The 27,516-nt window shown below is 39.1% G+C and overlaps 2 protein-coding genes and 2 non-coding genes across 6 annotated transcripts in view; 2 read left to right on the top strand and 2 right to left on the bottom strand.

Annotated features, from left to right (window-relative positions):
• Positions 1-9: 9 nt before the first annotated feature.
• Positions 10-5,741, bottom strand: p2ry2.1 (purinergic receptor P2Y2, tandem duplicate 1). Of its 2 annotated transcripts, none has more exons than XM_042487153.1 (5): positions 5,602-5,741; positions 2,817-3,170; positions 1,814-1,982; positions 1,188-1,527; positions 10-585 (listed from the first exon to the last, which is right to left on the bottom strand). In XM_042487153.1, the coding sequence occupies exons 2-5, from the start codon at positions 3,151-3,153 to the stop codon at positions 391-393; spliced, it is 1,041 nt and encodes a 346-aa protein (XP_042343087.1). In that variant the 5' UTR covers positions 3,154-3,170; positions 5,602-5,741; the 3' UTR covers positions 10-390. The 2 variants fall into 2 exon arrangements, with proteins under 2 accessions (XP_042343087.1, XP_042343086.1); XM_042487152.1 differs by lacking the exon at positions 5,602-5,741 and adding an exon at positions 4,650-4,723.
• A 1,974-nt stretch (positions 5,742-7,715) lies between these two features.
• LOC121943033 (F-BAR and double SH3 domains protein 2-like) overlaps positions 7,716-27,516 on the top strand; it is an 81,950-nt gene continuing 62,149 nt past the window's right edge. For both annotated transcript variants that reach the window (XM_042486396.1, XM_042486395.1), the window contains exons 1-2: positions 7,716-8,023; positions 13,288-13,385. In XM_042486396.1, coding sequence (XP_042342330.1) covers positions 8,003-8,023; positions 13,288-13,385 — 119 coding nt within the window. In that variant the 5' untranslated portion in view covers positions 7,716-8,002. The remainder of the gene's footprint in view (positions 8,024-13,287; positions 13,386-27,516) is intronic.
• On the top strand, positions 23,277-23,350 carry trnat-agu. The gene has a single exon. It is a non-coding gene; the product is annotated as a tRNA-Thr (tRNA).
• Positions 24,791-24,863, bottom strand: trnam-cau. The gene has a single exon. It is a non-coding gene; the product is annotated as a tRNA-Met (tRNA).

Below are 27,516 nucleotides of genomic sequence, written 5' to 3'. Positions count from 1 at the left end.
ATTGTCTGATATGTGGCTCAGAGAAAGGTGAGCTGAGGAAAACACCCTGGTTTCTAAACTAAACACACAAACACCAGGGATAGCCAGTAGAATCATTAACAAAAACAACAGCTGTGGTGCACCATTTAGTTCAGCTCTCTCCATTCATTATAGCTTTTCAAACATTAAAAAAAAAATATGATCTGTAGAAATGTTTTACTAGCCTCTAATGCCTTCAGTCAAGGATGCACTTTATGATTAATTGTTTTTTTAGAAACTTCAGTCATAATAACTTTCTTCTGGTTATTGATGGAAATCTGAATGTAGCCTTTGTCAGTGTCAGTATACGAGATGTCAAATCTTGTCCCCACAACCTTTTACATTTTTACTTAGATAGTTTCAGTTATTAGCTCAGAGTTTTGTAGTCGAGCGATGGCTCACACTTGTTGGTTGCATTAAGGATGACTTGATTTTCTTGGTGAGGTTGCTGCGGGCGTCCTGCCCAGCCAGGAAGTAAAGGATGGGGTCCACACAGCTGTTGGCGCTGGCGAAAGGTCGGGTCACCTTGTAAGCCACACTGGAGGCCTCCAGCAGCCTACAGCTGATCTGAAGAACATATAAAATAAAAATGTGATACACTGTAAAGCCTTGGCTATGAAATAATAGCCAGAAAATTATTATTATGGTTATTATTATTGTTATTATTTTACTTTATGTGTTTTGGGGCCTTATTAACAAAATGTAAAAATATTTTGAAAAAAATAAATTGTATCATATGATATTTGAGGCTTTATGGTAAATAATTGATAACAAACAAGTGTCTTTCTCAGAAACAAATAAATACATTTTTCATCACAGCTGAAATACTTTAAATAGTTTTTGTATTTTTTTTCCCAAACAGGAGCCTTTTACCATCTTATTAGTGATTTTCAGCAGGGAAAAAAAAAGTTTCCATATAAATTGAGGCAAAGATGGACTTTATATTTCCCCTAGAATACATTATGAGGAAAGCCATCCATTGTTTGAGTGCCCAAGGTCTCTGGATTGTGATTGTGAAGTTTCATGAGACTGTGATTATCCATGAGGTCACAATGGGTCAAGATGTTTTTCAGGAAAGTTTTGTTAATGAGGATGACATGGACGTCACAGAAAGTTGTGTACCAAACATGTAATCATAGAACATTTATTATAAAAGTCTTCATCCTCACCTGTTCTGGATTGACCTGCCTTAGGTATCTAAAGGAGTAATAAAGACTCCTGGTGAGGTGGAAAGGCAGGAAACAGAGCATGAACACTGCCAGCACAATGATGATCATCTTCACTGATTTCTGCTTGGAACGTTGGGCTGACAGGCCGCCCCTCTCGCTCCCTTCAGACCCCCAGCCAGGCTCCAGAAGCTTCCGCACCATGAGGCCATAGCATACCATCAACACCATGAAGGGCAAGGCAAACATGAGCACTGACACGACTGAGCTGTACACCAAAAAGTCATCAAAAAGCTCTGGGCTGGTGGTGTCATAGCAGACCTGCCGCTCACCGTCAGTATTCCTGGCAGGGAGAGATGGTTTGGGATTATTAAAAAGTAGTGCCATTTTGATTGGCATTGAAGAACAAAAATGAGACAGAAGTGATGAAAGAAAGTAGATAAAATGTAAATTTGTTAGCAAACTGGTTGTTCATTTAAGTGTGTACCATTAAGGCACCCAGAGATAAAGTACATGGTATGCCACAAAAATCAATAGTCTTCACTTAAGAAAAACACATTCAAAACAATGAAGAGACCTATTAAGGCAGGAAGGGATAAGTAAATAAATAAATAAAACATTTAATCCACCTAGTTCTTGAGAAGAAGAGAATAGGTGCCTGGCAGAATAAAACAAAGGCCCACACTGCTACAGACACCAGCCTGGCTCGACGAGCGCTGACCCAGTTGAGGGAGCGGACTGGATAGCAGATACCAATGAAGCGATGCAGACTGATACAGCACAGGAACAGAATGGAACCTGCCAGAGTGATACATATTTTTTTTTTTTCATACTACATCAAGTTTTATCATTTAGCATTTTTGAGACATGTATTTTTATTTCCTTCATGATATGGTTGAGTATGTGTATTGCATTATAACAAATTGTGTTGCATCATGTCAGTTTGTGTGTCAAGTCAGGTCATTTTATGTCACTGTGTTATGTTGTATCATATAATACATCATATTGTATATCTGTAGGATTTTTATTGTTTGTTACAACCTTCGTTGCATTTTTTTTATAAGGCTGCAGAGACCACTATGGTTTACAGCAAAAATTCCCATGTTTATATCCTTGTGCAAGAAATTCGTTTTGGTCTCTTAAACTAATTTTGTATTGTATGGTATTGAATCGTATCGTATCGTATCGTATCGTATCGTATCGTATCGTATCGTATCGTATCGTATCGTATCGTATCGTATCGTATCGTATCATACTATCATGTTGTATTGTAACCAAGTGTATTGCAGTATGCTGTATGTCATATCACATTGTATGTTACCATAGCATATAGTATGGCAGTGTGTTGTGTTGTACCTTATCACATTGTGTCTTATCACACTGTACATTTTATTAGGTCATATAATGTTACCTTCTGTCACTACAAGTTATGTCATAGGTGATTACATATCATATTGCATCATATGTCATCTTGCATTAGATTATGTTATGTGATAACATAATGTACCGTATGTATTATATTTTTTTGTATTGCACATGTCATATTGGGAATTTTATGTCACATATTGTACATTATACTAGTGTATACTGTATAATATATTCTTGTGGTCTATCATGCTGCCATCACTTTACCATATAAGTTGGTATAAAACAAGAAGCGTATGAGCTTGCAGACTGGTTCACTGAAAGGCCAGTCGTTCTCATCGGCGTAGTAGTAGATGAGGAAGGGCAGAGTGAGGACGTAGAGTGTGTCACACATCGTCAGGTTGAACATGTAGATGGTGGATGGGGTCCAGCGCTTGGTACGGAATACAATCACATACAGCGCCATGGCGTTCAGCGCAAGGCCAATCACAAAGACCAGGGCATAGCTGACAGGAAGGAGAATATATTTGAAATCCTCTTGGAAGCGACAGTAGAAGGCACTGTAATTTAATAGGATGGTCCCGTTGTCGTCAAAGGTGGCCATGATAGTTGTGAAAACACCTGAGGAAGTACAAAGGAAAAGAGTATTAATACCCTGCATTTGAACCTGGAATTATTTTATCTTGCAACAAACATGAAGAAGTGAGCACACCCACACAGATAGCAAATGTGGATCACAGGAAATGGGTATGACTGTGAAAAACTGACATCAACCTAGATTACATTTTAAGATGCTGCGAAACATTCACATTGGCATGCCTGAGCAACACAGTTCAGGATAATTCAAGCTCTGCTCAAGCATAATTGACTGATCCATTGTGATTTTGCAGGCAAATTTACACAATCCAGCGTATAGCCTGAGTCATCCCATTTTGAAGTCATTGTACATTTCACAGAATGTAAATCATTTTAATGCCGACGTCCTTAATCACCATTTTCTTTCTGAGTGGGTGGTTGAGTAAATGAGAGAAGAATTGTGACAAATAGAGATGGGGGCACTCATACCAAAACATAACTGCAGAAATCCTAAATCCTTTTTTGGTAGAGTAAATGAGCAAGCATTTGAGTGAATATGTGTTGTATGGCTGCAATATATAGCAGCACTTTTTGTGTTTGAACAAGATGTAGTGTAGTGTTCCACCACGTGGCTCAGCAAGTCTCCGTAAGACATCTTGACACTTTGTCTAAGCAAACTACTCAAACACTTATCGGTCTTATTACCTCTCCTTTCTCCCCCAAAGAAAACAAACTGTAAATCTTTCAGCATATCTGAGCTGCAGAAGATTCAGACAAAGATTCACACAGACTTGTGCAGCAATAACTTTTTACTCAAGTGCAGCTGTGTTCTCAGGGAGAAAAACAGCACTCCTTCTGGCACTTTGCATGTCAACGTTTACCAGCACCTCACAGCTGTGAAAGGGAGAGACAGAGGGATGACTTTTTAACTCAAACCAGACATTGTTTAGAGACGGTTTTCATTCTGTTCTCAATGGCATGCACGCTACATTGTTATCAACCTCAGTCCATTTTTCTCTTCCTCTACAAATCTGTTTATCTGACAAACTCATGTTCAAACTAGTTACGCAATAAAATAGAAGAGATGCCTTAAAACTTGTATGCAAATAAGACAGTAGCTGCCAGACTGACTTGTTTCTCAGCTGACTGATGAGTTAACCTGCAGCACTCTCTTTCTACTTCTCTCTCTGAGATTATTTTCTTTTGATCAAAAGCATTGCCTCTTGCTCACTTTGTACCCTTAGCTGTCTGCACTGCCTTTTATTTTTCTACAAAACAGCTGCAGGTTGAATTTAACAGATAACAGACCTGAGACACCGCGGCCCTGTAGTCCCCCAAAATTCCTCTAAACCTGCTGTGTGCATGATACACCAAAATGAGCACAACTATTCTGCAATAAAGTCATCTTTTTTTTTTATTATTAATTTAGCTGTACACAAATGTCCACATTGCATACCAGCAAATACATTAAAAAGGTACCTTTCCCCAGAGGCAAAACCCCATAAAACATTTCAAACTACTCACTCTGTCTGATTGATTTCAAAACTGTCATGCGCTGACCGTCCTTTGTAAAATATCCTCATGCTCACAGTGTATATCTTACTGTGCTGTTTGTGGCAGAATGCGTGCCTTAGAGACTTCAGTGGTTGAAAAACCTGTGGAGCTGTATGCTTCTCTGACAAGCTGTAGCCTGTAAGTGAGTGAGCATTTGAGCCTGGGGCTCATATGTTTAACTGTCTGTTAGTCGAATGGACAGTGAACTGGATGAAGCTGCCACCACCTAAAACCGTTTAAATTTTTTTTTTGTTTATTTATTTTTTGTGGGTTTGGTAAACTCAAAAAGATATCATTTTACATTTTATATGAAAAAACAGAGGTAGCTCTTAAAATGCTGTTGAGACTAATAAATGTAATCATTACAATGATAAGCATAGGGATATATAATTACCAACATTTACTTGTTTACTTGTTACTTGTTATTTACTTGTAATCTAGCTTTTAATAGGGCCTAAGGATTACAGCTAATTAAAAAAATATAATGATGATGATAACAACAACACCACCACCACCACCACCACCACCAACAACAACAACAACAACAACAACAACAACAACAACAACAATAATAATAATAATAATAATAATTATTATTATTATTATTATTATTATTATTATTATTATTATTATTATTATTATTATTTTGCCAGTAAGAGATAGGCCTGGTAGAAATCTTCTGCCATTCAATCAAAAATAGAAATATATGACCCTTGGGTCCCCATTAAAAAACAAAGGGTCTGACAGCCATACTGACAAACAACATGAGTTGTAAACACCAATATACATAGAATATCAAAGATTACCTGTGGTTTCTCACATTTATGGCAAATAAACAATATGTTTATCAAACCTAACCATTGGTGCTGCCTTTTGTACTTTAATTACAGTACTCAAGTGTTTTTACAGTAAAATGTCTTACCTTAGTATTGCCAAAGATATATCGATGACCCTACGCCAAATCATAAGAGGGATCATAAACCAAACAAATCCTGACGGGATCCTAACAGATACAGTATGTCAGCCATTTTCCTCTGTGTTGCTGGCAGAAAGGTATGTGTGTGGGTGTTACTAGATGTCTTTTTGACTGCAAATGTGTGTGTGCATGTGTTTAAAAATGTGTGTTATATTGAGACGAAAGGTGAGAGAGTACTTAATGTCTTACTTGCTCCAGAAACTCTGTATATCAATGATTACACAGCCCTTAACCTTAACCTTGGCCATGGCACGTAGGAGACATGAAGTAGTCCTTTCTCGCTCCCTATTTTTGCCTTTTCTTCTATCTAGCTAAAACTAATGCTTCCAGGGAGTTGTATATATTATTTCCAGTCACTATTGTTTTTTGTAAGATATATTGTTGCCAACTATATAAGCAATCTGCTAGTTTACCACTAACAGTAGCAGAATTTGTGAGCAGAAGTATTTCTGGCGAGCAATTACATTGACTGAATTTCTTCCCTTCAAGCAAGTGTTTCTTAACCTTGAGAAGTTAAGACAATGTTAATTTCCATTTGACACAGGGCACCGTGCAAGGCTATGTATCTAACTTTAATTTATTTAATTCATTCATTTTTTATTTTAGTTACCCAACGCATTACTATTTTATCACACATGATTGATTCAAAACCATGGGCAGCTACACCTAACACAAACATGGGCCTATACATACATAGGTTGATACATGCATGCAAAACAGCTGCTGCCTGTGCCAACTCATGGCAATGGTTTCAGACACCCTCCATTATAATGTACTCCTTAAAATGTTCACTCAGAACCTACTTGAACCCATGACCCCATTTCACCCTGTCAACTTCCCACAATTAAGAGTCTATTAAATGATAGCACAAAATGTAGCCTGCTATAAATTATGTTTTGCAAATACATTATTATTATTATTTCATTTATAAATGCTCATTTTGATCTTTGCTGGGCACCATATGCCTAATAGGTTATACAAGGACATAGGTTTAATTTTAAAATTGGGGGGCACTTATGAAATGAGGTGGGGGGTGCTCTGCCAGAAAACTTGTGTTAAAAAAGTGTTAAAAAAGGATGCTAAGGAAAACAAAGCAAAGAAGAAGCATGCAACCCCAGAGGCAGTAGAAGCAATAGAAGCCAAACAACAATGCTGGTACTAAGGGCAGACAAAAATGAAGGTAATTAAACAAAAAGTCAGGGGCAAAAGTATTTCAGAAGACAGCTGCTAATGACAAAAATAGATAAAAATTACTTAAAAAACATACTACTACTACTACTACTACTACTACTAATAATAATAATAATAGGCAGGGTATAGACAGAAGAAATGATAAATTAACAGATAAAATAAAATGTGAATTAAAAGACTAAAGTGTTTTTGCAGGATTTTGTCAAAATATATAATACATAAATGAATATAATATAATATAATATATATAATATAATATAATATATATAATATAATATAATATAATATAATATAATATAATATAAATATAATATAATATACGGATGACAAGCTGGGAATAATATTATTTTACTAAGTATTATTTACAACCAAAGCATGAAAGCATGAAAGTGTTGTTGTTTTTTTTAACAAGTATTTTTTCTTTTCTTCCTTTTTAAAATTATTATTATTATTTTTTTTTCCGTTCAACTCGGAGATCGATTTTTCCTCGATCGACTGCGGTTTCTTGTTGCTATGCAGGTCTGCGGGACGCAGCCTCCTGTCAGTGTCAGATTTTTCTCCTTGAGCAGGTTGGAGCACCTCGGAAAACCCCCAATAAGCAGTCCTGTTTTGTAGTTAACACCTTCTTGTCCCCTCATTTGGCTTGAAACACCGTGGAGTAAATGTTAATCGTGGATGCTGTCGACGGCAGGCGAGAGGAGACAGAACAAAAAGGATGTCTTTCTGCATTTCGTCACAGACGGGGCGCCATCCCGCCCCGCGCCACACCGTGGAGCCGTTGAGCTTCGTTGCTGAAGGGGTTCCCCGTTAATATCCCCCCATCCCTTCCCTCTGCTTTTTCTTCTCCGCCTGTCTGCTCCTCTGCTGCTCCACAACACAGTACAGTACACACTAGTCCTCTGGTAGTGGCAGCAGCCAACAACACAAGTGTTCAGCCTCTCCGCGTTGCTTCAGTGTCTGCTCTGTACAAACTAGCCATTTATCATCAATCATGGCCGCCGGAGTACAAATTTAACTCCCGTCTTTCCTCCCTGTCGTCCGGAGGGGAGGATTTTGGTTTGAGGAGACAAAATATTGGTCCCACACTGATTTGGATTTCCTCTCGGAATTACAATACATCTCGCAAGGGAAATACCATTCATGTCAATACTCCAAAATGCAGCCGCCGCCGAGGAAGGTGAGTGATTTCCAGAGTCCGTTATGTTTTAGCTGGACTCCACAGACAATGACAGACAGATAGTGACCTTAGATATGGATGTTGTGTTTTTACAAACCACTCGAGAAGCTGATGCTGCAAGCACAAGGAAATTAAAGGGTAAAAAAAAACCCCTTTGCTAGCCAACATTAGCAGCGTTTGCTAGCTAGGTTAGTCGGTAACCTATTGACATGAATATGAATCTAACGTTGTAGCGTGAGCCGTCAAACGTCAAATAACGTTAGCATGAAAACGGCTAACATGGGAAGTTTTATACAAAGCACCAAACCATCTTACTAAGATACAATGATACTGTGGTTGTCCTTTTAATAACGTTACGGGTTTTTTTAGTAGAAATAAGTTATTGCTATTAAAAAACACAATTGCAATTGCACGTTAACTTACGGCTGCCATGGCTAGTAACGTTACAGCACATAATTAAATCTCAATTTAGAGTGTAACCGGTGTTATTGTGCTATTTGTTTTATTAATTTTTAATTGTGACAACAGTCCCCAACAAAAGCTGTCGGTTTTCCCACGTTGGGATGCTTCTTGTAAGACCTTCAGTCCGTCCAGGGTCACATCTTTTCATCAAACCCTGAGCTGACCAAAGCCACACACACACACACACACACACACACACACACACAAAAGAGAGGGAGGGAGATGAGACATGCTGGTAGAGCCATTTCTGATACTGACTTATTGATCCTGTATGGACTGAGAAAAGACCACAGCCCCCTATAGCTTGGCACTCAAAGTGTGTACGTGTGTAAGTTGCTGGTCCATTTCTGTCTATCAGTATGTGTTACCCTAAAATAAATGCATGAGAGCCAATTACCCTGCTGTGAACCTCTGCACAGTTTTCTCTTAATTACCACATATTCCCCCGGTGCCATTTATGCACTGGGTTTCTGCACACAGACCGGCCCTGAACATGTCATATCATGTCTGTACAACACATATATGCATTTAAATAGGTCCTTTCATCACAGAGGCTGCAGGGACCACTTGTCTTTTGTTCCACTGAGTGTGATCAAAAACACCATAACGGTCATAATAATCTTGTAAGATCTCAGTCGTCAGCTGTCTGTCTTTCCCATTCAGTTTGATGCGAAAATACTTCGTAGAATAAAATTGAATTTATCTGCAAAATACAAATTTGTTACCCCCCTGCCAATGTGGCTGGCACACTCAGTACACTTAGCCCAAAGCACCACAGCCAGAGTCTATCAGTATTTGGCTGCTGGATGCTCATAATTTATCTCCCAGTGTGACACATACAGCCCCTTTAGTGTTTTGTCTGTGTCTCAGCACATCTGCTTACAGACTGAGCTGGTTTGAGTCTCATATATTAGTTTTATGTGGCTTAAATTAAAGATGGCTGCTAATGAGGCTGACAAAAGGCAGTACATTATGAAATGCGATAATACTGTCTGTATGTTCTGTTTATCTATCTAGCTATCTATCTATCACATTGAAATAATGACACATGCAGAGTTTGGATCTAGGGCTGGGTAGTATATTGATATTCTATCAATATCGTGGCATGGGACCAGATATTTGTCTTAGATTTTGGTTATCGTAATATTTTAGGTGTTGTCTTTTCCTGATTTTATAGGCTAAAGTACAGAAAAGACAACATTTTCTGAAATGACCAGACTGTTCTAGCTATTGTTTGCCTTTGCCCACTCACTCATAAATCCACATTACTGATAATTATTAATCAAAAACTTATTATGTAGCTGTGTTGTGAAAGCATCAATAGTCAACCCTACAATAGAGTCCTGCAGGGATGGTTTTTTCTCTGTAAACCGATGCAGAGGTTTACATCGCCCTGATTCCCTCATCAGAAAGCCTATTGGATTCTTTCATTAGATTTTGGATTATTGCAGAAAATAAGCTCTGTGGCAAACAAAGTTTATGATACTTAATTTGTTCAGCAAGAAAATGTTTACAAATGAACACCTTTTTAAAGATTTTTGGAATGTAAATGCAATCGCTGCACGTAAAACGACTTAAAAAAAAACTGTACTATGGTTGCATTACTTGATGTTGCCACCACGACAAAGCCGTAAGGCTGTGCTCAGCATGATGACATTCTGTAGTCTCAGCCACTTTAAGAAATCACCTTTTTAAACGCTTCAGAAATTCACAATGGGGGAATACTGACATATTTTATGTTGTAGGACAAAATGTGAAAGTCTCTTAAGTTTGTGTCAATCACAGTCTTTATTTCAGGCGTCTAAACAAGAACCCATTAAAAAAAAAATTGACTTTGAGACGAGAGAACCGGGATTGGACTCGTTTGCTGGGTTTAGGTCTCATTCCTGCTCTACTTCATATAGTTGCAATATTGATAAATCAAGGTAAAAAAAATACAGTGATATTTGCTTCTGTCAATTTTTTGAGCCTTATTTGCAGCATTTGAAGCCATATTTTGTGGAGCTGTTGTATGGCATTACTGTACATTTTAAGGTATTGTTATTATGGTTGGACAATAATGTATCAAATGACTGGAATTCTTTAGTCTGTTCCAGATTTACTTATTTTTAAATAAATGTGCATAAACTGAAATTAGTGATACAACCAATGACATCTAACCGAAAGTTATACCAAAGAATCAGCCTACCTGTCAGTATTTTTAAATGGCCATACTGTAATAAAACAGGACAAACATATCAGAGGCGAACCAACGTACGTTTGTTCTGTCCATGGCAGATCTGGTAATTTATCTTTATATACAGCGTTTAGATCGTATTGCCTAATGTCAGCTGCTATTTTATTACTTTCCATACACATAGATGGGGATGTGGCGTATACATCAGAGAATCACTGTGAAATATGTGTTTATACTCCAGTTACAAAACAGGAACCACTTTCTTAGTGGTATAGACCTACCTGCTGCATCAGCTGCACCGGCTTTCTTTCTTTAACATGACCTTTAATATGCTGAACATGTCTTTCTCTTTGCCACGTAATTACCATCTCTATACCATATCCTGGCCTTTTCACTGTTGCTTTTCCCTTCTTTTCACCGACCGTGTCTCTTTCTCAGACTTTAAATCTGCTTTTCTCTCCTTTCTCACTTGCTTACCCTCCATATTATACCCCCTTCTCTTCTCATGCTCAACCTTCCCGTTAGACTCTCTTCCTCTTTTTTTGTCTCCCCATCTCTCTTGTCACCCTTTGCCCTTCCCCTTCACTCCCCCTCTCCCTGTGGCTTTCTATGAGTGATAGGTGAAATCAAGTGAGGTAATTTTGCCCTGATACTGTAATGAACCACTCCCTCCTTATCTTCAAAGACCCAGCACATGAAAGAAAGGAGCTCTGCAGTGTGTGTTGGTGTGTGTGTGTGTGTGTGTGTGTGTGGCAGTGTATTTTGCATAATGTTGTTGATTGTTTTGTCTAGAACAGTCATGAATTTGCCCACTGTTACTCTGGTGAATAGGCGATGGAATTCACCCCACAATACACAATGACCATCACAGTGACTCTGTATGTTGGCAGGAGTGTGTGTGTGTTGTGCTTGTTTGTGTGCACATTAAGGGTGAGCTTTCTGTCTGTTTTTGCACAAGACTGCAGGTTACAGCACCTAGTCCGACCATCCAAATTAATTTTTATATGAGGCAGTGCAACAAGCATCTTTCCCTAATGCACATGGAGTCTGTCTGCTCCTAAGTACTGTTCCAGCCTGTTTAAAGTGTCTTCAGTGACCTCCAAAAGCAAAAAGCCTCCTCCAGGCTCTCCAGAAGTCTGACAAAACCCTGGATACTTATTATTACATTGATGGATTACTAAAGGGTGATGTTTGAATTTGTGTTTGTTGCAGGTTACTCTAGAGCTGAGCACACTCAAGGTAGATGACAGGTGATTGGCAACCGATTGACTGATGGGGGTGAAATTATTTGTGTGTGTCAGTGTGGGTCGGGAGCTGAAATCTTTGATACAAATAAACCAAAAAGCCTAAAAACTTGACTTTTTTTGCAGTCTCTGAATTTCTCTGTCATTATTTACAACAGCTCCTTTGTGACAGGTATAGATTCAATAAAAGAAATAACAACACAATAATGCAGACCTTTTAGCTGTATTCACCTGATCAGTACACTTGGTGAAAAGAGTAAATGTCCTTAACATTTTGTGCATTCAGTGAACTTTGCTCCCGATGGCTGTTCTATTAGTATGTAAGTGTGGGTGAATGAATTAAAGCTGTATAGCAGGTGGCACCTTGTACAGTAGCCCTGGCTACCAGTGTATGATTGTGTGTAGGTGAATGGGTGAATGTGACTCGTAGTGTGAAAGTGCTTTTAGTGGTCAAAAAATGACTGGAAAAGCACTATACAATCTAATCTGATAATCAATGAATTAGTTTGAGTCTTTTTTTTTCTTTTTGAGAAAAAAATCTCTTTCTTTTATCTTAAATGTGAATACTTTCTGGTTTGTTTACTCCTCTATGACAGTTGACTGAATATCTTTGAGTTGTGGACAAAACAAGATACTACGGGATGTCATCTTGGCATTTGGCAAACACCGATTGTTAGTTTTCACCATTTTCTGACATTTTTAGACCAAACAATTAATTGATTAATTGAGAAAATAATCAACAGTTAATCATCAATGGAAAAAGTCATTGGTTGCAGCCCTACAAGAGTCCAAGGTTACTATTTTCACAGACTGACAGTTTATTGACAATTTCTTTATGAAAGAAATTACTTGTTAGTTCCAGTCCTACTGGAATATGTTACTGTACTTGTGTGACATTTGTGGTTTCATGCAACATTTAATCCAGGTGGGGCTGGATGATATAGCCACTGAGAGTGTTTTTTTAACTATTAATGTGTATATGACAGGAAGAGGCATTCACAGTTCACTGAACCCTTTAACAATCAGGAAAGGCAATATGCTAGCTTCTTTTAACCTAAAGTGCTCTGTTTCTGTTTTTTTTAAAGAAAGTGTATTATGCATGTTAGCCTATTGATGTGATTTATTTTATTTGGAATATAACATTTAAACGAAAGTAGCTCATTTTTAATAAAATATATTATAAATCCTGCCTATCAATTGTTTTTATGCTCAGTAACCACAGATAATATTTGAAAGGAATTTCTCCCATTTGTCTGGGACATTGAAAACTTCCAGGATGTGTGGACCAGAACGGAAAACCTTGCTCTGTTCTAACAACCATAATCAACTGACAGATGGAGATATGATAAATCCTTTCTTTGATGTCTTTTTGTTTCCTCCAGGTCAAAGTGACACAGGAGCTGAAAAACACACACACAGAGCAGATGACAAGACTGCACTTTAAACACCAGACTGAATGTGACCTGCTGGAAGACATGAGGTATGAACACATTTGCATCAAGTGCGTGTACTAAAACAATCCTGAAGAATACACTTCATCAACTGCCAGATTATTTTAAACCTAGTCCTAATGTGACTGCAATATGCACGGCATGCATACATGGACACAGCCATGCACCAAAAAGAAAGTAGGAAGGAAATGACTAATGAGTGAGGGAGGATTGGCATGAAAGAGAAAAAGAGGAGGGGAATTGTCATATTCCAGTTTTTTGAGAAGGACAAAGGGTCGGGAAAATGACGAAGGAATTTCCTGTTGCCCTCTTCCTGCTTTCCAACATTTTTCTTACTCTTTCCTTTTCCAAATTTCATTCTTTACCTCTCCCTGTCATCTTTTCCATGTTGTTTTTCTGTCTCTTTTGCTCTGACTATCTTTTTGTCTGTCTCCATATCTCTCTTTCATTTTGGCTCAGCTCTGTTTACTCATGACGTTTGATTCTGGCAGTTTTCCCTTTTGGATTTGGCAATGGGAGGAAACCCTGGTTCTTTCACACGCTCTCATTTTCTGTGTTGACTAAGCATTGATTATTTATGACAGCAAACTCTCAATACTCTGCTTCTCTGCCTCCATCCTCGCCTTTCTCACTGTTTCTCATTTTCATGCTTTCTCTACCTCTTCTCTCTGAGACATCCCTCTCTCTCTTTCCCTTTCACTCTTGGGGGCAACTCCAGCTGTTTGAGAACAGATTGCCTTGTTGCTGCTGGGTTTTGGAGAGTGAACAAGGCCCCGGTCTCACTTGTGGGAGAGAGGGAGAGCCAGTTAAGCATATGCAACCACAATGTGTTAGTTCTTTCAGTCAGTGAGGGATAGAGCCACATGCCACTGGGTAAAGATCTTCAAATTGGCTTTGTCATCCTCATGGTTGAAAAACACTGCCTGCAGTGTTTTCTTAGTGCATTCCTCTAGCTTTTAATGTTTTGTAATTATTTCTGATGACACATTGTCCTGGTGGTAAAACCAGGAGCAGCCGGGTTGGTGCAGTGATCAGGGAGATTGCCTTTCAATTGGGAGATCTAGGCTCAAGCCCCTGCAGCAACAAGCATCTGCTTTGTTGATGTGTCCTTGAGCAAGACACTGAGGCTAGTTTTTCTGTCTGTGATGTGGCATTCATTTAACTTCACTGTAGTGCTAGTTATTTTTGTAATGCTGTCATTTAAGATCAGAAGGGTTAGTTTGATCTGAAATTCTCATCTAAATCAAGACGGCTGTTCAGTACACTTTGACTTTGACCACTGTTACTGTTGTCAGAGCCAGCTGTTTTTTTCTGTAGTTGTCAGTATGTGCGCTGGTGACACGGATTACCAACTCGGAACCAGACAGACACAGCGATGGCTGTTCAGACTCCACAAAATCAATCTGGATACAATCTTGATATGACAAAAATCGGATTTGGGCCGGCAGTCTGAACAAAGCCTCTGTGGCTTCTTTTGCTTTTAGGATGCCTGCATGCTGTCTAAAATTACACACCAAAGTGGCGTTATGCCACCATTGTTTTGTTAAAAAAAAAAAAAAGGAAAGGCGTTTTAAAGTGGGACTTTGTAGTAATCCATAAAGTGTGATCTCTGTGTGAAAAGGGTTATAGTTATATGGCGGAAGTCGATTGGTCAACAAAAAAATAATTGTCTATGATTTTGCTATACATTCCCTGGCTCCAGCTTCTGCAATGTAGCCTTTGCTGCTTTTCTCTATTTTACATTGTTGTAAATTAAAATGATCAAATATATTGTTTTTGTGCTGTTACTCAGACAGAATACGACATTTGAAGATGTAACATTGGACATTGCTAAATGATGGATGGAACTTTTTTACTAGTTTCATACATTTTTTAAATCATTTTTTTTTAAATGAACAATCATTTAATTGCGGAAAATATATAAATATTACTTGCCGCTCTCTATAGTTAATGTATTTAATAATGCAGCAGTGATCTCCACAGTGAAAATGAATGAATGAAGAGTTGATGATGCCCTTAAACAGTCAGTAAAGGGACTACAGTAGGAAGTGAGCCAGTTGGCTCACATTGGGACATTTACATCAGCAGTTCTTAATCTTTTTTTCAGCCAAGGATCCTGTAGGATAGACTGGGGATAGACTTCGTGTATGTCCCTTGGAATAAGTTGTAGCCTATTTTTTTTTACACTTCTGTAGTCTCAGTATTGTGAAAGAACACAAGAGAAATGTGATAGAAAGATATGACGTATTAAAATTATTTGCACTATGTCAACACAGAATAAAAAAAAAAAGCTGTGAGTAACACTGTATCTAACCAAAATATTAAAAGCGAATCAAAAGAAAACATATACACACATATACACTACCGTTCAAAAGTTTGGGGTCACTAAGAAATTTCCTTATTTTTGAAAGAAAAGCACTGTTTTTTTCAATGAAGATAACATTAAACTAATCAGAAATACACTCTATACATTGCTAATGTGGTAAATGACTATTCTAGCTGCAAATGTCTGGTTTTTGGTGCAATATCTACATAGGTGTATAGAGGCCCATTTCCAGCAACTATCATTCCAGTGTTCTAATGGTACAATGTGTTTGCGCATTGTGTCAGAAGGCTAATAGATGATTAGAAAACCCTTGTGCAATCATGTTAGCACAGCTGAAAACAGTTTAGCTGGTTAGAGAAGCTATAAAACTGACCTTCCTTTGAGCAGGTTGAGTATCTGGAGCATCGCATTTGTGGGGTCAATTAAATGCTCAAAATGGCCAGAAAAAGAGAACTTTCATGTGAAACTCGACAGTCTATTCTTGTTCTTAGAAATGAAGGCTATTCCATGCGAGAAATTGCCAAGAAACTGAAGATTTCCTACAATGGTGTGTACTACTCCCTTCAGAGAACAGCACAAACAGGCTCTAACCAGAGTAGAAAGAGAAGTGGGAGGCCCCGCTGCACAACTGAGCAAGAAGATAAGTACATTAGAGTCTCTAGTTTGAGAAATAGACGCCTCACAGGTCCTCAACTGGCAGCTTCATTAAATAGTACCCGCAAAACGCCAGTGTCAACATCTACAGTAAAGAGGCGACTCCGGGATGCTGGCCTTCAGGGCAGAGTGGCAAGGAAAAAGCCATATCTGAGACTGGCCAATAAAAGAAAAAGATTAATATGGGCAAAAGAACACAGACATTGGACAGAGGAAGATTGGAAAAAAGTGTTATGGACGGACGAATCGAAGTTTGAGGTGTTTGGATCACACAGAAGAACATTTGTGAGACGCAGAACAACTGAAAAGATGCTGGAAGAGTGCCTGACGCCATCTGTCAAGCATGGTGGGGGTAACATGATGGTCTGGGGTTGCTTTGGTGCTGGTAAGGTGGGAGATTTGTTCAGGGTAAAAGGGATTTTGAATAAGGAAGGCTATCACTCCATTATGCAACGCCATGCCATACCCTGTGGACAGTGCTTGATTGGAGCCAATTTCATCCTACAACAGGACAATGACCCAAAGCACACCTCCAAATTGTGCAAGAACTATTTAGAGAAGAAGCAGGCAGCTGCTCTTCTATCTGTAATGGAGTGGCCAGCACAGTCACCTGATCTAAACCCCATTGAGCTGTTGTGGGAGTAGCTTGACCGTATGGTACGCAAGAAGTGCCCATCCAGCCAATCCAACTTGTGGGAGGCGCTTCTAGAAGCGTGGGGTGAAATTTCTCCAGATTACCTCAACAAATTAACAGCTAGAATGCCAAAGGTCTGCAATGCTGTAATTGCTGCAAATGGAGGATTCTTTGACGAAAGCAAAGTTTGAAGGAAAAAATTATTATTTCAAATACAAATCATTATTTCTAACCTTGTCAATGTCTTGACGATATTTTCTATTCATTTTACAACTCATGGTGGTAAATAAAAGTGTGACTTTTCATGGAAAACACAAAATTGTCTGGGTGACCCTAAACTTTTGAACGGTAGTGTATCAAGAGAAAGTTTCACTCTTAGTGCATACATAAATTAAATATAATTATCTGATTCAAGTAAATGATTTAAATTTGAATATGTTATAATGAAAATATTTTTTATAAAATGTTATTTAAATGTTTAAACCTGAAAACATTTCAGGGACCTCCTGGTAAAGTGCCTCGAACCCATGAGAGTCAGTAAATCTAATCAGTGTATATTGTTCTTTTGATGGACCTGGACTGAAATTGCAACTCTGAAATTGTTATGTACACTTGGCCTGACTTTTGCGAAGCTGCCAATTGTCAACTTAAAAACCCTTTTTAAAACAGATAAACTCAACAGGACAAAGAAAGTGTGACCATGTAATAAAACACATACTTGGTTGACAGACATGCATTTTCCTGCCTGAAGCCCTCAGTAGATTTTAACTCTTAAATCCCAAAATCTGCTCTGAGGTTATTTACCCTAATTAATCCACAGGCTGGCTTTAATCAACGCACACACTCCCAACACACATGCACATACACAAGTAGCTAGCTATAGTGCTTTGAGCCTGTGTGTTTGTCAACTGTGAAAGGTAAGAGGGGAAAGATAAGGAAACAAACAAATAAAGAAAGAGAGGAGGGAAAGGGCAGTGTGCTTAATCCTCCGGGACTGCATTTTAGCTGGACTAGTTATAGGAGAGAGGATAAGAGAAAGAGAGGAGAAAATGATGGCGAGTTGGTGGACTCAGGGAGTCAACTTGGTGTCCTCAATCCAGCTAAATCCCCCATACCCTTATGTCTGCCCCAACAGCTTCAGGCACACACACACACACATACACACACACACACAGTGCAAACCATAAAAGTAGAAAAGTCTCACTCTTACTTGTAATTACCTCGTACAAATTTGGAAACATTGACCTAGCTTTATACTTACTTGCCCCCCATTTTGCTGAATAAGAGTATGCTTTTACTTTCACAATGGATCTGTAACACTGTTTCAGTGTTGCAGATGACGGTTCTATCTGCAGATTTGGATCAGTGAATTACACCAAACCGCAAAAGACCATCATTGTGACACTATACATGATGATGGCCTTTTATGCAACGGGCATTGCATGCTCTGCAGTTCTGCGCTTTTAATCTGTTCCTATGATTGGCATGGTATAGTGTGGCTTTACAACATTACACCCTCCATGGAGATGGCATTTATTTTGCCTTTTAGAGAACTTATAGGCAGGTTACAAAGTCAAATGCATCAAATTTATGGTGGTCTAGACAGATTCTTTTTTTGACGAGTCTACAAAGAGCATCATCAATCATGGAGGAGACAGTAGTGAGGAAACAGGGAATAAAAGTGCTGTTTGTGTAGCTGATGCCTGGACTGCGCTGGACTAAAACTGGGGCCCTAATGTAATTTAAGAATTTACCCCCCCCTGTTTTTTGTGTGGCACATTTGCATCAGATAAATGAAATTTGTGTTTCACCCAAATTTATTGACCAAATCCGAGGAACTATCTGCAGATATCATTAAAACATAATGGGTCTCCACGCTGAGTAGCGAGATGAGCCTCCCCCAATTTGAACCCAAAATGCTATCAGAGTCCTCATTAATGCTTTTCACTGCAGCCTCCATAATTTAGAAAGAGGAGGAACAGAAAATCAAGGACTCATTGGGGGAAAAAAGGCCCAAATTAATGCAATGCTGATTCACACACTGCTAATATAATTAGGCGGCCTCTGCATTTGGTGAAATGACAGCCACCGACAGCTTCTGCTGTTATTCAAAATCACAGAAGGACCCCAGGTAATACTATACCCAGGGGGATAAGGCTGAGATTAAGGAGATGATGACAGGCGTCTTTCTGTCTCGAAATGAGGCAAAGGTGATTCTTCAACCATGACCAACTGCTTCTTTATTTATTTTAAGAGGAGAATACGTGCAACACATCCTAAGCACTTCGTTGAGGAACCATTTTCCTTCTTTAGGAGGCTATGGCTATGACTTATGACCTCAAACTGTTTGATGGAAACAATTACAATCATTTGCTACTGATACCCATTTCTGTTTTAATAACAAAGGGTGTGCAATGCAGTCAGATAACATTGTAAAGAAGAATCAAGACAACCATCTGATCTGTCACAAAAACATCCTCCAAAAGATTTTTACAGTATCCTGTACATCACTATTCTAATATTATACTGCATTAACAGCCTTACAATTTAATGCAATGTAATATAACAGTCCTGCAGTAAATCCTTCCTTTTATGAAGGTTATTTTATTCAGTGTTTATAGCAACAGTTTCATAGATTTCAATCCATTCTGTGGTTATTTAATGCTGAATTAGTGTAATTAACATGTGATATTTAGTTTTATATATCTGTTTCTCTATTTTTGTCTCTGTACCAGAGCAGTTTTTTAGCCCCACCCATGAAAGTCAAGGACTTGAATCATTAGCCAGACACCTCTCAGTCAGCTGAGATTCTTTCAGTTGAGCAGTATTTTTTTGTTAGTCAGTGTGCAGTGGACATCTCGGGACGTTTTGGTCCCCAGATCTACACTGCAGAGTGACCAGTAGTCGCTTTCACACTGCTCTCACATTTTCGTTCCATGGTTAGCATTGTTAGCGTGCATTTGCTTGGTGGGCTAACGTTTGTTATCTGTATTATGAACGTCACTTTCACGCTGAACAGCCAACCAAACCCTGTTCTAACACTAAAGCTCTATAGTGAAAAAAGGAACAAATAGTCAATTACTGGTATTGAACAACTATATCTTCTTCCACAGACATAATTCTGAGTCAGGTAAAGCCCTAAGTATTTTCAGGATTTGTTGTATAGAAATATAACACTTAGCCCCTGTCAGAGCAATGACAACAGACACAATTTCCTCTGATTAATTAACCATGGCTGCAAACTAAGCAGTCAGTCAGTCAGTGTGGAGGCTTTAATCCGTGACAGATTCAAGTGTCACGCTTCAAATTATCCCGAACTGTGACAAAATGACATCCATCAACTATCACTGAAAATTGCATTTTTGTTTGAGGAAAATCTTCACTGACATCTCAGTGACATCTCATGTTTCAGAAGCCACAACAGTAGTTTGATCTGATGTCGTGGCTACACACATTAATTTAGACTGATAGGAATAGTTTGGCAAGCTCTTTCTGCACCTATTTCCATTTCTGATTTTGTCACAATAATAATGTTTTGATACTGGAATTGTCTTTCCCCTTGACCTCCACATCATGAAAGCAAAGTACAAGGCTGATTACAGGACAAGGCATTTGAAACAGAGAGGAATTTGGTGTTTTGCTTAACAGACTACATGATTCAAATTCCAATTTTAAGCCTGATTTTCCCCAACAGCTGTTTTTTCAAGGCTGTGGAGAGTCAGTGCTGGTGTGTGCAAAAATGAGCAGATCAAAGAGAGCTGTCCGTAAATTTAATCTTTACCTGTTTGAAATTTTAAACGAATGTGTCCCGAGTGACTAGTGTGAGCTTTCACAATTACATCCAATTTTTGAGGTTTTACATCAGGAATGACAGAAAATCTAAACGTAATCCTGCAGCTTTGTTTTAGTTCACCTCCACACCATTATGGATTTAATAATTACCTAGAAGTTTTTCCAGAATTTTCAGAGGCTTTAGCAAATTTGTGTAGGAAGGGAACTGTTTGGATGTTCACGTGAAGCATGCCATTCATGCTAACACAATCAGTAATTCACTTATAGTAGTTCACTTCAGTCTTTTCATTTTGTTGCATGCAATTTATCAATTGTATGATATTCTGAAATGAGATTAATAGTGAATGTTTTTGTCCAAATGCGTGCTTGGTTTTGGAGAAAGAAAGAAAAAAAAACAGGCAGAGTGCTCTATTGTGTCGTGTGGGGATCACGCAGTGTGAAAACATGACCTCCCCCCTCCGCCCCCGTCCCTGTCTGTGACTCATGTTGCTTATCCTGTTGTCAGTGATCTCAGGCTGTGTCCTGTACACCATTGATCTCAGCTGTTTTCCCATGTTTGATCGTTCCCCCTCTCTGCCTTCACACACACATTCAGTACATACACTTAGTGTCCACTCCTAAGCACTTAAGTATTTCCTGTCAGACACACACTCATCTGGGCATTTTCTTTCATGCATGGCTCATGCTGACACTGCTTTTTGACTCATGCACCGCACACTTACAGATGTACACAAATGATGGGCAGACAGAGAGAGATGAGGGAGAAGAGAAAAGGATGTAGGAATAGAGAGGGCAAGAAAGCAGAGTGCATAAAGCCAGAGAGGAAGTGATAAGAGTTGGGATCAAATGCAGAGGTGGAGGGAGGGTATGGAGAGGTTTTAGCATAAATAAAAATAGACTGTGTGCAGAATAAATGAATGAGGAGTCTTAGGAGTACAGAGGCATGCAAACATCTTAGGAGAAATGCAGTATAACATTAAACAAACACAACAGACATTAATATTATAAAATTTGAAGCTTGATGACCATTCAAGACTTGAACTGAAAGGTCTGTTCTGTTTTTGTCTTTTTTTCTAAAGAAACACACAGTACAGTACAAACATGTACAGTGTGTGTGAGATATTTCTAACTGGTAGGTCTGCTGCAGTGTCGCCATGGTTGCATGAGAAGCCTAGACAAATCTAAAGATCCCGGTGAGGATGTGTGTTTGTCCATGTGTGTCTGTGTGTGTGTACTAGTTTTGACTTAACTTGTATGTTCCAGATGCCCTATTACTCAAGTATACTGCAGCACTAAGATGACAAAGCCAAACTTATTTTTAGGCTGTGCATTAAAGTGTCAGAGAGCCTGGCTTTATATTTGCATATTTACTGTATTTGCATGTTTTGATTACAGAACCAGATATTTAAAGTTGAACCTATGTGTGTGTGTGTGTGTATAGGGATGAAAGGAGTGATATTATTAAATCTATCTTAAATGCTTTCAAATTGATTGGTTCCCCAGACTCATATCGCTGTCGCAGCCAGTTGCAGCAAACTGAAACTGAAACTGAATCACTTCAGTTCAAGTGTTTTGATTGAGTCACAGCCCACTTCTTTTGCACAATTCTTTCCAAGTTATTTTGTATCCTACAGATGAAATCCTGAAGAATTCTTCAGGTGGAAATGAATCAGGTTATAATGGAAAAGCTGTGTAGACACACCAGTGTGATCTTTGGTCCTGGCGCAAGCAGTAATTTAACTGTCAGGCGCTGTGGCTTAGTTTGGTAAAGTGCCTTTCTAGTAAACAAGAGATCCTGGGTTCAAATCCCTCTAGTGCCTTTTCTGAGAAACACTCTGGGTAAGTGTGACATCAAAACTTGAAAGAAGAACTGTGGATCTAGCAGTTGATTATATAAACCTACATGAACATGTGACATATGTGTGCTTTCAAGCCTAAACAGCAACTTAGGGTGCACTCACACTAGACCCACTTGCCCCGTACCGTGCCCAAGCCGTCCTGCACTCACATTGCTCCAGATCCAACAGGGCCTGTGCTCGGTTACCTCTTGTTCATACGTCATGACGTCATAATACGACACACATGTGGCTTTACATTGTCATGAGGTGGCCGACAAGATAATTGCAGATTTTCCCAAAGACCTCTGAGTTCTTGTGGGTTTTATCCATGTGACTCTGGATATTTGAGTCTGCCCAAATTTCAAGTAAACACACGAGTTCAGCATCGGACTAAAGTGAACCCTTTGCTGCCGTTGTTTATAATGTTTGTCGAGAGGAATGGTCGCATCAAATATACGTCCTGAGCATGTTGCATACCCGTGCTTGTGCTCGTGCATGACCAAGCGTACTGTGCCAGAGCCCACCTGGGTTCAGCTCCCAGCAGTGCCTTTTTCTGCGGTCTAGTCTGCACAAGTCTTTTATCAAAAATTAAACTTTGGTCTTGGTAAGACTCTATTATTCTATGATTCTCCAACAAATTCCCCTTTTAAACAATGCTCTCTAATGGTATTGGCAGGGCGCTGTGGCTTAGTTGGTTAAAGCGCCTGTCTAGTAAACAGGAGATCCTGGGTTCGAATCCCAGCAGTGCCTTTTCTGTAGTCAAGTCTGCAGAGGTCTTGTATCAGAACGTGGAACAGGATCACTCTAGAGGTGCATTATGTGCCCAAATGCTTGTGTCTTTCCAAGTGAAAGAGATCGGTCATTGGGGTCTGCAGTATTGCTGCACTATCTTAGGGTCTTGGAGCACAAAAGGAACCATGCATTGCTCTCGAGAAAAGCACTGCATGGTTCTGTGTTGCTCACAAAAGTTCCTGGTCAAACCTGCTCTCTGAGTGGGTGCAGTAGGGGGCTGTAGCTTAGTTGGGTAAAGTGCCTGTCTTGTCAACAAGAGATGCTGAGTTTTAATCTCAGCAGTGCTATTTCACAAAGTGCTGTTCTCAGATGTCTCACTTACTGTGAAGGTGCTTTTAGAAGAGCGGTATTTCTTAATTGCAGTGTACTTTAGCAATGGTTTTAGCCTTGGTGTCTCAGCAGGTTATGATTTGTTACCACAGTGCTTGACCTGTATTTGTTTTGTAAAGGATTAACATATACTTACAGGGGAACTCAGGAACATAGACTACCTTACTGCTATGACTTGAGAATAATGCTGTAAGTTAGTGTAGTTCAGTAGATCTATTTTTTTTAAATAATGACCATTTTGCTAAAGAGGTTTCATCATTTATTCACACAGCTAGGCCTGGATTACTGTCAAAGCCCCTTTTCTTCTAATTTACAGATCAGGTGTGGCATAGCTGAGCTGCTCATTTGTCCTTGTGGCCATATCATTTTTATTTTGTTGAAAAAAGTGGACTTTGGAGGCCCATGAAGGCTGGTTATGCCTGAAACTTGGTCTATTCAAAATGAGGTTACAAAGATTTGTTTGTATGCAGACATCAGTTAATGAGAATTAACCTGTGAGACAGTATATATTTCTGTTGCACACAAGAAGCTCCATACATTACAGAGGTGTGTTTATCAGGGACTTGTATTGCAGCACGTTGATGCTGATGTGTAGAACAAAAATGGCTGTTGCTGCCAATCTAGTTTAGTTTGGAAGTGAAGAGTCACATCTGTCCAACAGCAAGAAGAAAGAGAGCTTTACTGCCGAGAGTCAGGAGACAATTTCAACTCTGAGTTTTCACCATCTGTGATCATCAAGTGTCATGTTGCAAAGCAGGATGACTTTGTTCAGCTCACTCTAATGTGAGATCAAATGAGTGTTGTGATTTTACTGAATTATTCCTATTTAGAGTGGCACTTTCATGTTTATCTAACTACTATGAATTAAAACACACCAGATGTTTTTCCAGTTTAACCCTTAAAGAGATTTGGTTTTGAGTTTGGCAACAGCTCATTGTTAAGAGCATTACATTACATTTAGCTTCTTAGGAATCACATGAACTGTTAGCTTTGCTGAATTGGTTTATACATGGTATTCTCACTATTATGTGGAGCACTAACTGCTTTTGACATGAATCTCAAAAATCCTGCCCCGTGTGAGGCTCGAACTCACGACCTTCAGATTATGAGACTGACGCGCTGCCTACTGCGCCAACGAGGCCTGTGGGGAAGTGTGAGCATGTGTGTTTTAGTGCGCAGACTCAATACTGCATGTCGGGGGAGGAGGCGTCTGTGTGATCAGGGGAGGGAGCGTGTCCTGTTTCAACTGACATGCACAGGGTGGAGTTAAACACTAAACATGTGCTCCAGCCTTTTGCAGTAGATCATTGACAGCTGGAAATATTGCAGTTTTCTATGCGCCTTGCTGTGCAGGATTTAAAGGACTGGTTCAGTCATTTACAATTTCTCATGGCTTTTAATAAGGAAAGCCAGAAATCTAAAGCAGTCCCTGTTTGGAAAGCAGATTCTACACAGCAGGTTTAACATGAAATGATGCCTTGGGAAGCATTTGAAAAGAAGCACTGTCCTATCTGTTTGGGCTGTAATTAGTATAGAGAATTGGCAGTAATTATGCTGTCTATGCTTACAGTAAGTGCGTTCCTTTCTCCATCTTCCCCCACTGTTTCCCTTCCCTGTTGTCGCGTGATTGTAGCTGTTCAGTTCCCTCACACAGTAGCACAGTTAAACAGCATTGGTTCAATGACTTTGAGAATATGAGATTACAATAACATTTAGTATCATAATAAACAAGTGTGCAATTTATTATTACAGATATTTCCTTGGGCTACATATACACTGTGTTGTTTTAATACATGATTCAAACAGCAAGAGGAAAGTCATGGTAAATTCTTTAGCTGATGATCTGAGTTTATTTTTCCTCAGTAGAAGTTGAGGAATTTGAGTTGTGGGTGATTAATTGATCTGTCAATCTGGTCAGATTGATGGATGAGATCAGGAGCACCAGCAAAGAGGCGGGGGAATGCAAACTTTTAGACCATGCGCAATGGATGGTGAAGTTTCACTTTCATTCTGCTGCTCCTTCTAAGTACCCTCTGCGCTCCGAGATTGTGTTTTAATGAATGATCGAAATGATCCTGATAAATAAAGAGCTCCTAATGAAAGCTCCAGCTCCAAAAATATAAAATCAGTACGTGGCGGGAGATGTTTAAATTATGGTGGGCGGCCACAAATAAATTAATGTGTGGAAAACCCTGAATTGAGACCGGAGGGGTGGGCAGTCTGATCAACTGATCAGCTGATCGGGCCGCTGCTGGTCGTTTTGTTGCACTAAGCATAATGTGATGCTCACACAGAACAGACGAAAAGCCACTAAAGCTTACAAACTGTGCATACATGTTCCACTACAGCAGAACTGTAGAACAGCCATTTAACCCCAGCTGCTCTGCAGAGAAACACACGTCTTATGAAGAGTTCTGCACTGATGACAGCAAGACCACTTATGTTTCTGTCTCATTAATGAACACAGGTATGTTTTATGAGCTGAGGTCTCAAAATCCGCCGCTCTGCTATATGCTTAAATAACCATAATAATAATAATAATAATAACAAAAAATGCAGCTGCTGTGTTCACTGTACCAGCGGCAGCGTTGTGTCAGAGAGGGCCTTCACTAACAGGGTTAATGCAATACTTACGATTATGACTGATGATGACCTGTTCAGAATGTACCCCACCTCTCACCCAATGATAGCTGGGACCTGATGAAGACAAGCAGATGAATGAAAGAATTAATAAATGGTTGGTCACTGTTAAATGGCTGTCAGGCTGTTGAAAGCAAAATGAACAGATACTAATATTCCCAAAACCTTTGTAAAAAACACTTAACTGGTAATTGAAATGGGACCTCCCAAGTGGGCCAGTGAGTCCTCAACATCTGCATAAGAATTTATAATAGGTTAAGTGGTCAAACCACTTCCAAATTGTGTCTATATTTACTTTTGAAAATGACTCTTATCCACACAGAAAAAACAGAACAACACAACACTAAAGGAAAGTGGCTCCATCAGCTGGCACACAACAAATACTTTACAGTCATTATTTGTTCTCAGTAACCTGAGTCTTAAAATGCTAAACCTCTGTTCTGTAGCCTCCTGCTTTTCATGATGAGTAACAAGTGATTTTTATTTGACTAATTAATGACACCTTTTGAACAAAGCAGTAAATTGTGTGCTGCTGGCCTTAGATGTTAATCAAATCCCTATTTGCTGCTGCTGTGTCATTTGACAACATTAAAACTTACAGAAACATTCAACACTGGAAACAAAGCCTAATGCCTTCTCTGACTGAATTTCCTTAATTTCCCAAATTCTTTCTAACAGTTCTGTCATTTTATGGTGATGCAATACAATGCAATATATTGCTTTTATAAAAACTGTTTTTCGAGGTTGCCAAGCGAAAGATTGTCCTTTTCAAGGGCATAGCTGCAGGGCTGAGGCATAGTTGGTTAGAGCCCCTGTTGAGAAATTTCAGCCTCTAAAAAAACTGTGCTTGGTTTGTTACTTTTAGACCTTCATAAGTATTGTTTCATGTTGCTGCTCTTGTATTTAGCCCCTGGCACTCTAAAAACATATTTACAACAAACTCCAGTGATCAGTGGAAGTGATGAGTTTTAACACATGACTTGACCTGGTTTGCACACAACAGGTGTAGCTGATTAAAGTGCCTGCCTAATCAACAGGAGATCCTGGGTCTGAACCTCAGTAGCACCTTGTCTACGGTTGGAGCAAGTCTTGTTTGGAAACATCCGGCCACGATTAGGCGCAATAACATTTGCGTGATTCCAGTCAAAATTGGT

The sequence above is a fragment of the Plectropomus leopardus genome, chromosome 5 (assembly GCF_008729295.1).
Source record: "Plectropomus leopardus isolate mb chromosome 5, YSFRI_Pleo_2.0, whole genome shotgun sequence".
Lineage (NCBI taxonomy): Eukaryota > Metazoa > Chordata > Actinopteri > Perciformes > Serranidae > Plectropomus > Plectropomus leopardus.
Note: the sequence above shows the minus strand (reverse complement) of the source record. Positions and strands in the feature narration are given on the sequence as shown.